At 52.3% G+C, this 10,104-nt stretch overlaps 1 protein-coding gene across 1 annotated transcript in view; it reads left to right on the top strand.

Annotated features, from left to right (window-relative positions):
* Positions 1-9,634, top strand: part of SUPT16H (SPT16 homolog, facilitates chromatin remodeling subunit) — a 30,461-nt gene extending 20,827 nt beyond the window's left edge. Inside the window, exons 22-26 of the mRNA XM_060256649.1 lie at positions 957-1,126; positions 2,313-2,442; positions 4,225-4,354; positions 6,062-6,139; positions 8,386-9,634. Coding sequence (XP_060112632.1) covers positions 957-1,126; positions 2,313-2,442; positions 4,225-4,354; positions 6,062-6,139; positions 8,386-8,543 — 666 coding nt within the window. The 3' untranslated portion in view covers positions 8,544-9,634. The remainder of the gene's footprint in view (positions 1-956; positions 1,127-2,312; positions 2,443-4,224; positions 4,355-6,061; positions 6,140-8,385) is intronic.
* Positions 9,635-10,104: the final 470 nt, after the last annotated feature.

Below are 10,104 nucleotides of genomic sequence, written 5' to 3' on the forward strand. Positions count from 1 at the left end.
AATTCTGACAACGGCTATGGGTATTTGCATTCCACCTGTGAAAACTAGTTCATGTGAACTTTTAAGTCTCAGAAGGTGATCAGTGCCTTGTTCTGCCCTTTCTTAGGATCATCTAATCTCTGAGTTCTAATTGGTAGAGGTACTTGCTCATCTTTTGGAGAGCCAGTTTGGTGTAGTGGTTCAGTGTGCGGACTCTTATCTGGGAGAACCGGGTTTGATTCCCCACTCCTCCACTTGCAGCTGCTGGAATGGCCTTGGGTCAGCCGTAGCTCTGGCAGAGGTTGTCCTTGAAAGGGCAGTTTCTGTCAGAGCTCTCTCAGCCCCACCCACCTCACAGGGTGTCTGTTGGGGGAGAAGTTATCCAATATATTATAAGATTATAAGCCGCTCTGAGTCTCAGATTCAGAGAGAAGGGCGGGGTATAAATCTGCAATTCTTCTTCTTTTCTATGGGCTGATACTCAGGCTAACATTGCACAGGTCTGGGGAGGAGGGAGGAGGAATCTGAATCTCCTTATCTTCAGGGCTTTTTTTGTAGCGGGAGCTCCTTTGCCTATTAGGCCGCACACACCCCCGATGTAGCCAATCCTCCTGGAGCTTACAGTAGGCCCTGCACTAAGAGCCCTGGAAGCTCTTGGAGGATTGGCCACATCAGGGGGTGTGGCCTAATATGCAAAGGAGTTCCTGCTACAAAAAAAAAGCCCTGCTTATCTTTATTAGCCTCGTGTCCCTCCAGCAAACTCAGCACGTGACCCCCTTCACCATAACCCCTACAAGGTGTAGGTTCAGTTGCCTTTGCATCAGGCAGAGCATAGTAGGCCGGTCCGAGATGGTTCTGTGAGCTTCGCAACTGAGCGGCTCCTCAACCCGGTTGTCCTCTGGCGCTCTTAGCCGTGACACTTTCTCACCCACCCTCAACGGGTGTGGGAGACTTAGGAGAGTTTCTCCCGCCCGCAGCCCCCCTTTGTGGTGACGCTGGACGAGGTGGAGTTAATCCACTTTGAGCGCGTGCAGTTCCACCTGAAGAACTTTGACATGGTCATCGTCTACAAAGACTACAGCAAGAAGGTCACCATGATCAACGCCATCCCCGTGGCTTCTCTGGACCCCATCAAGGAGTGGCTCAAGTGAGTGTAAGCAGCCTTTGCGGCGCCGGTAACTTAGGTTTTAAATTAGCGCCAGGGGGGTGCTCTTGACCACATGAGGCTGCCTTTGCGCTGCATCAGGCATTAGTCCATCAAAGTTAGAATTGTTTGCTCAGGCTGGCAGCAGCTCTCCAGGGTCTCAGGTGGAGGTCTTCCACATCACCTGCTCCCAAGTCCATATAACTGGAGGAGCCGGGGATTGAACCGGGGACCTTCTGCATGCCACACAGATGCTCTGCCACTGGGCCCACAGCCCCTTCCTGTCAGGCCTCTTGACTATCTTCCAGGGCTTTTTTGTAGCAGGAACTCCTTCGCATAATAGGCCACACACCCCTGATGTAGTCAGTCCTCTGAGAGCTTACAGGGCTCTTATTCCAGGGCCCACTGGAAGCTCTTGGAGGATTGGCTACATCAGAGGGTGTGGCCTAATATGCATAGGGGTTCCTGCTACAAAAAAAGCTCTGCTATCTTCCATAATAACAACTCTCCATTGTATCCAGATTAGTGTAAAAGAGGATAGTACCACTGGCCAGGCCAGTGGTGAAATTAAGGCAGTTCGCAGGTGGGTGAATATGTATAGAAGCCGTTAGCTGTTACATGCGCGCCTAACTTTCTGGCGCGAGGTAAGTTCAGAACGCTTAAATTGTTACAAGGCAGACATTCTCACACTACAACAGTCATTAGCAAAACATTTTAACAGATCGTATATGACCTTGACCGTCAGATGGTGTTAGAGGGCCTAAATATTTTGTTTTCCCAGTAAGTACAGCAGGTGTCTCAGAGAAGAACAACAAAATGATAAAATAGTAAAATGACAGTGTAAGTCGATAGCTTCTTTCCCTCGTTTAGAAGAGAGGAGACAGACAGGAAGGGCAGAAAGCAGGGCAGCCTCTGACCACTTGGGTGTCAGCAGTAGCTGAGTGCCACGTTCTTTGCAAGACAGCACCCCACCCCCCCAAAAAAGCAGAATAGCAACAACTTTCCTTCTGGGCAAAAGAAATCAGTATTCATTTACTTCCATCTTGAAAGGATTTAAGTATTTCCATTTGCACAAGCTGTCGTGGGCTGAAATCCCGGCTGCCCGAACAGGTGAGTGCGAGTTCCATCTCCTCCCGACGCCGTGCATTCATGTTGTCTCGCTCTCTCTCCCCCTCCCCCCTACAATCAGCTCTTGTGACATTAAATACACAGAAGGGGTGCAGTCCCTTAACTGGACCAAAATCATGAAAACCATCGTGGACGACCCAGAGGGCTTCTTTGAGCAAGGCGGCTGGTCGTTCCTCGAGCCCGAGGGAGAGGTACGTCACGGGGCTGGTGCCTGAATACCCGGAGGGAGGGCAGCTGCGAGGCCCCAGGCCTCTGGCAAGGCTCACTGCCGTGGCCCTCCTCCTCTGCTAGACTTCACTTATTTGCTAGTGCTGGGGAAATGGCTGCAGACAATGGTGAGCTTGAGCAGTGGGAGAGCTCAGAAGCTGGTGGAGGGGAAAGTTACCAGCAGGGCTTTTTTTAAAAAAGTAGAAAAGGCCCAGCAGGAACTCATTTGCATATTAGGCCACACCCCCTGATGCCACCATTGTTTCGCGTGCAGCCTTCATGAGATGTCCCGATTTCAACGGCTTCTTCCACAGACTTAAGGTTCGTAGGTTCGTAAGCTACGAACCTTGAGCCTGCGTTAGAAGGCGTTGAAATCGGGTTCCGTTTTGACAGCCTGGTAACTGAGGAGGGCCAGTACTGAAACGTTTTTAAATCTAGAGGGGACGTCTTAAGAAAGCTATAAGGATTTCCTGGTACTTCCCTCTGAAAGAATTCCAGAACATGTCGTGGGCTGTGTTACGAACTTTTATTTATTGGAGGGAGGTTTTCTGACGGCTGCTAATCCCCTTCTTTTGGAAAGTTTGGAAGTAATGGTTTGTAATGAATTGTAATTTTTTTTCCCGGAGGGGTAGAAATTGTGAAGCGATGCTGAATTTTGTGTACACCGGTTTAGAATTGTATATGTGAAAAGTTATATGTAAGGATTTAAGCACACGTACCATGCTCAGCGGTTTTCTACTTGCTTGAGAGCCAATTTTACAGCAACAGTCCAGGGGGCTTTCTGCATCACTCAATCTGGGAAGGAGGAAATGAGCAAGCAGGTTTTCTACCTGCTTGTCTTCACGCTGAAACCCCTTTTTCTGTGGTAGAATGGCTCTCAGGCTGCAGTGGAATTCACTGCCACAGGAGGTGGCGGTGGCTACAGGCATAGCCAGCTTCAAGAGGGGATTGGAGAAGCATTTGGAGCAGAGGTCCATCAGTGGCTGTTAGCCACAGCATATTGATGGAATCCTCTGTCTGGGGCAGTGATGCTCTGTATTCTTGGTGCTTGGGGGGGGGGCATAGTGGGAGGGCTTCTAGCCCCACTGGTGGACCTCCGGATGGCACCTGCGTTTTGTTGGCCACTGTGACACAGAGTGTTGGAGTGGATGGGCCATTGGCCTGATCCAACATGACTTCTCTTATGTTCTGTGTCTGGGGCAGTGATGCTCTATATTCTTGGAGCTGGGGGGCGGCACAGTGAGAGGGGCTTCTAGTCCCACTGATGGACCTCCTGATGGCACCTGGTCTTTTTGGCCACTGTGTGACACAGAGTATTGGACTGGATGGGCCATTGGCCTGACCCAACATGACTCCTCTTATGTTCTTATGGACCTCCTGATGGCACTGGTTTTTTTGGCCACTGTGTGACACAGAGTGTTGGACTGGATGAGCCATTGTCCTGATCCAACATGGCTTCTCTTTATGTTCTTACATCTGGGGCAGTGATGCTCTATATTCTTGGTGCTTGGTAGGGGCACAGAGGGAGGGCTTCTAGTGTCCTGGCCCCACCGGTGGACCTCCTGATGGCACCTGGGTTTTGTTGGCCACTGTGTGACACAGAGTGTTGGACTGGATGGGCCATTGGCCTGACCCAACATGGCTCCTCTTACGTTCTTACTTCCAAGCTGTGGGGGGAACAGCAGCTGAGCTTGGGTCAGTGTGACTCCCTCCTCTCAAAGACGGCCCTCCTTCACCAGTTTCACCTCCCTCTCTCTGTCCCCCAGGGAAGCGACGCCGAAGGCGGGGATTCCGAATCCGAGATCGAGGACGAGACGTTCAACCCCTCCGAGGATGAGTACGAGGAGGAGGAGGAGGACAGCGATGAGGACTACTCTTCCGAGGCAGAAGAATCAGGTGAGGAGGCTGCCAGTGGACGTGCTGCCCGCCCCATCCCGGGTCCATTTCATTGGAGGGAAGAGCCAGCTTGATGCGGAGGACTCTCATCGGGGAGAACCGGAGCTGATTCCCCACTCCTCCGCGTGCAGCAGCTGGGTGACCTCGGGCCAGTCGCTGTTCTCTCAAGAGCAGTTTCTGTCAGAGCCCCACCTACCTCACAGGGTGTCTGTTGCAGGGAGAGGAAGGGAAGGAGAGTGTGAGCCTCTCTGAGACTCCATTGGGTAGTAAAAGGTGGGGTAAATCCAACTCTTCTTCCTTTTCCCAAGCTCCTCCCCCCCCCACCCCCGGCTTCCTGTGGCCTTGCAAAAGCCCCGGTGCTACAAAAGCCTTGCTTGTGAGCCCCACCCATCAGCTCCTGTAATTGCAGCTGTCACAGAATAACAAAAGCGCACCTTTCTTCAGGAAGTGGAGCCTGAGGTGTTGTGGTGTCAGGCGTTTGGGCAGGGGCGCGCTAAAACCAAGAGAGTAACCTGCAGATCCATCCTCCTCCACAAAGACGTCAGAAGATCAGTGGTTCAGCTCGTTCCACCTCCTGTTTCACCCAGTGACCGACGGGTTGCCCTGAAGGTCAGCTGGAGAGGGCCCCGAGATCAAGGCCCCGCCCTTGAAAGTCCCTCCTAGAACTGGGTTTCAGAGGCTCATTTCAGTCACTGCGGCTGGTACCAACTGATGGACCCGCTCCTGTGTGAATGCGTCCAACCGCCTTTCGGAGGCAGCCATGCTCACAGCCGTCCCTCCTCCTGTCAGCAGTAAATTGCTCCATGTGCGTGGACTCTTATCTGGGAGAACCGGGTTTGATTCCCCACTCCTCCACTCACAGCTGCTGGCATGGCCTTGGGTCAGCCATAGCTCTTGATAAGTGGTTAAGTGCGCGGACTCTTATCTGGGAGAACAGGGTTTGATTCCCCACTCTTCCACTTGCAGCTGCTGGCATGGCCTTGGGTCAGCCATAGCTCTTGCTAAAGTGCGTGGACTCTTATCTGGGAGAACCGGGTTTGATCCCCCACTCCTCCACTCACAGCTGCTGGCATGGCCTTGGGTCAGCCATAGCTCTTGCTAAGTGGTTAAGTGCGTGGACTCTTATCTGGGAGAACAGGGTTTGATTCCCCACTCCTCCACTCACAGCTGCTGGCATGGCCTTGGGTCAGCCATAGCTCTTGATAAGTGGTTAAGTGCGCGGACTCTTATCTGGGAGAACAGGGTTTGATTCCCCACTCTTCCACTTGCAGCTGCTGGCATGGCCTTGGGTCAGCCATAGCTCTTGCTAAAGTGCGTGGACTCTTATCTGGGAGAACCGGGTTTGATCCCCCACTCCTCCACTTGCAGTTGCTGGAATGGCCTTGGGTTGTCCTTGAAAGGGCAGCTGCTGTGAGAGCCCTCTCAGCCCCACCCACCTCAGAGGGTGTCTGTTGTTGGGAGGGGAGGAGGTAAAGGAGACTGTGACCGCTCTGCGATTCAGAGTATAGGGCAGGATATAAATCCGGTATCATCATCTTCTTAATGTGTCTCCTCGGGAGTCCTGTTTTCTGTTCGTCTTGTGCATGCTAGAGATACTTAACGTGGTGGGCAACATTTGGGGAAACTTAGAGCCCTAGAAATTGCTCTCCTTGTTGAACCACTGACAGTTTTTTAAGCCCTCTCCTTGTGTTTGTCCTCTTTGAACAGATTGCTCCAAGGAGTCCCTGGGCAGCGAGGAGGAGAGCGGGAAGGACTGGGACGAGCTGGAGGAAGAAGCGCGGAAAGGTGAGAGCCCCTGCTTCCTCCTTTGCTCGGTAGCCCCTCACTCAGCGCTTCGTTTTTAAGATAACTGCAAGGAAGCACGCAAAGCTCTCGGGCGGGGGGTCATCAGAGTTGCATCAACAATGGTGGGAGCTGGTCTGTCTGGTCCATCATCGTTCCTGGGCACTGAGGAGGCACTAGGCGAGGGACTAGTGGCTCAGTGGTAGAGCACCTGCTCCCAGGTTCAATCCCCGGCATCTCCAACTAAAAAGAGTCCAGGCAAGTAGGTGTGAAAAACCTCAGCTTGACACCCTGGAGAGCCACTGCCAGTCAGGTGAGGGACAGTGGCTCAGTGGTAGAGCATCTGCTTGGTAAGCAGAAGGTCCCAGGTTCAATCCCCGGCATCTCCAACTAAAAAGAGTCCAGGCAAGTAGGTGTGAGAAACCTCAGCTTGAGACCCTGGAAAGCCGCTGCCAGTCCACATAGGCAATACTGACTTTGATGGACCAAGGGTCTGATTCAGTGTAAGGCAGCTTCATATATGTCCTGCCTGACCACGTTCCTTGTAGACTGAGTTAGTGTGAGCTAGCTCACAATTTTTTAACCTCTGGCTCACACATTTTTGTCTCCGCTCAGGGAAAATGGTCCTAGAGCAAGGTAATTTATGCAGAAGCGCACAACAGTAATACCAGTAGCTCACAAAGTAGATTTTCTGCTTACAAGACTCCACGACTTAGAATCATAGAATTGGAAGGGATCTCTGGAGTCATCTAGTCCAACCTCCTGCACAATGCAGGAAACTCACAAATCTTTCCCCCAAAATTCACAGGATCTGCATTGCTGTCAGATGGCCCTCTAGCCTCTGTTTAAAAACCTCCAAGGAAGGAGAGCCCACTACCTCCCGAGGAAGCCTCTTCCACAGAGGGAACATTACTGCTGACCAATATTCCCTCTAAGCTGAAGAATCTTGTGAGCAAAAATTCTACTTCATGACCTACTGGCATGAAAGTTGTGAGCTACTGCATCAATTTGTTTGCTTGGGGGCCATTTCCCTTGAGCTAGGACAAAAATGTGGGAGCCGGAGGCTAAAAAACTGAGCTAGCTCACGCCAACTCAACTTAGAGGGAACACTAGTCCTTCCCGATACTCCCTTTAAGCTATGGAGTCTTGTGAGCAAAACGTTTGGTGCAGTGGTTAAGTGCGCGGACTCTTATCTGGGAGAACCGGGTTTGATTCCCCACTCCTCCACTTGCACCTGCTGGAATGGTCTTGGGTCAGCCATAGCTCTGGCAGAGGCTGTCCTTGAAAGGGCAGCTGCTGTGAGAGCCCTCTCCAGCCCCACCCACCTCACAGGGTGTCTGTTGTGGGGGAGAAGGTAAAGGAGATTGTGAGCTGCTCTGAGACTCTTCGGAGTGGAAGGTGGGATATAAATCCAATATCTTATCTACCTCACAGGGTGTCTGTTGTGGAGGGGGGGGAGATAAAGGAGATTGTGAGCCCCTCTGAGACTCTTCGGAGTGGAGGGAGAGAAATAAATCCAATATCTTATCTACCTCACAGGGTGTCTGTTGTAGGGGAGAAAGGTAAAGGAGATTGTGAGCCGCTCTGAGACTCTTCGGAGTGCAGGGCGGGATATAAATCCAATATCTTCATCCACCTCACAGGGTGTCTGTTGTGGGGGAGGAAGGGAAAGGAGATTGTGAGCTGCTCTAAGACTCTCCGGAGTGGAGGGCGGGATATAAATCCAATATCTTCATCTACCTCACAGGGTGTCTGTTGAGGGGGAGGAAGGGAAAGGAGATTGTGAGCTGCTCTGAGACTCTTCGGAGTGGAGGGCGGGATATAAATCCAATATCTTCATCTACCTCACAGGGTGTCTGTTGAGGGGGAGGAAGGTAAAGGAGATTGTGAGCCGCTCTGAGACTCTTCGGAGTGGAGGCCGGGATATAAATCCAATCTCTTCATCTACCTCACAAAGTGTCTGTTGTGGGGGGGGGGGGGGGTAAAGGAGATTGTGAGCCGCTCTGAGACTCTTCGGAGTGGATGGCGGGGTATAAATCCAATATCATCATCTTCTAATTTGTGAGCTACTGGCGTGAAAGTTGTGAGCTACTGCATCAGTTGGTTTGCTCTGGGGCCATTTCCCCTGATCGAAGGCAAAAATGTGTGAGTTGGAGGCTAAAAAACTGAGCTAGCTGATGCCAACTCAGCTTAGAAGGAACACTGGTCCCGACTTGCTCCTGACTTCCCCCTCCCCCCTTGCCTCGCAGCTGACCGAGAGAGCCGGTACGAGGAGGAAGAGGAGCGGAGCCGCACCATCAGCCGCAAGAGGAAGGGCCCGTCGTCCCAGAGCTCCAGCCACAACCGCAGTTCCCACAGCCGCAGCCCCGCCCGAAGCTCGGGCCCTCCCAAGAAGAAGAGGAAGTAGATTGCGAACTCTAGCTTTTCTTCCCACCCCCACCCCCCGCACCACCCCCACCACCCCCAAGCCAACCTTAGGGGGGACGGGTTCGGGCTTCGAGACGTCATCCCGCTGCCAGCATTTAGGGCATGGGGGTGGCCGGCCTCTCCCCACAAAACTTTACATCTTTCCCCCACATGCACACACACACACACACACCCCTCACCCGTTTCTGTTTTCTCTCGGAAGGAATATATATATAATTATTATTATTTGGAGGGGGGGGGTTCAGCTTTTTTCGTTTTCGTCCCTCGAGCCTTTTCTGACCATTCGTACGGACCAATCAGCTGTGAGAGAATTCCAGGCCCCTCCTTTTTTTCTTGTCACCACGGACGTGCCATTTTTGCCGAGGGGAGGCACAGGACGGGAGAGGCTCAGGAGTGTGGTGTCAAGTGATGCGCTTCTCTGCAGTTCCCACCTTCCCCCTTTTCTTTCGCCCTCGCCTTTCCCCCTCTCCCAGCGGGTCTGCCGGCTTTGGAGCCCTCTTCCCCACACAGCTCCCTTCCTTGACTCCCAGGATCTTCGTTCTTAAGACCGGCCGGGGCCTGGAGGGACCGTTGGCCTGAGAGTTGCACTTGAGCAAGAACAAGCGCTTCAGGGAAGTGGACCCCCGATGCTGCGGGGGGGGGGGGGCACAGGGTGTTTCTGTTCAGTTTCTCAAATCAAAACCCCGCAAAGCGCAGAAGAATCCCATCTCAGAACAGTAATGGGGAGGGGAGGAAAGAGGCGCACGAGAAAAGCGCTCTTGCAATTATTTTCTGTTTCACATTGTCAGGCTCTGTCCGTATTTATCTGTTTTTGGTATTTTCCTCTCAGTCGGGTCTCCAGTGAGCGAGTGTTTGAGGACAGGAAAGGGCACAGGAGGGGTTGAATTCATCGCCTGCCCCCTCCCCCCTTTGTTTTTCTTCTGGGGAGGGGGGGGGGGTTCAGTGATTCAGGGCGGGGGGGAGCTTTCTCAGATCCTCTTTTTTTCCCCGGTAGCCGTTTAGCACCCGGTATTTTTGACTTTGGAAAAACTGATCAATAAAAATGTTTTTTTTAAGGATTTGGAAAGTTTATTGGTTGGCTTCGTTCTCGCTTTGTCTCCAATGACATTCCCCCCACCCCCCAAGTTTGGTCCTAGAATCTTTTCTGTTGGGGGCCTGGCCCGTCATACCCCTTCATCGCTGTTTCTTTTGCCCGCCCAATAGATGAGGCGCAAGGCAGCAGCCGCTTCCATGGAGACTCTCAGCAGACCGATGCTTACGTCGGGGTCGTGGGAACTGACCACTGAAAGAGCAGCAGAGACACAAGAGAGAGAGAGAGTTTAAAAACTGCCTGTGTTCTGGTAGACTAGGAGAGAGCTGCAGAAGTATGTAGCTGTTGAAAGGACAGGCTGGTAACTGGGAAAGAGGAAGAGTGCAGTTTTCATTAACGGCAGGGCTTTTTTGGTAGAAAAAGCCCAGCAGGAACTCATTTGCATATTAGGCCATCTCTCCCCCCCCCCCCCCCGACATCACTATTTTCTGCACAGGGCTTTTTGTGTGGG

This window comes from Heteronotia binoei, chromosome 15, assembly GCF_032191835.1.
Source record: "Heteronotia binoei isolate CCM8104 ecotype False Entrance Well chromosome 15, APGP_CSIRO_Hbin_v1, whole genome shotgun sequence".
NCBI lineage: Eukaryota > Metazoa > Chordata > Lepidosauria > Squamata > Gekkonidae > Heteronotia > Heteronotia binoei.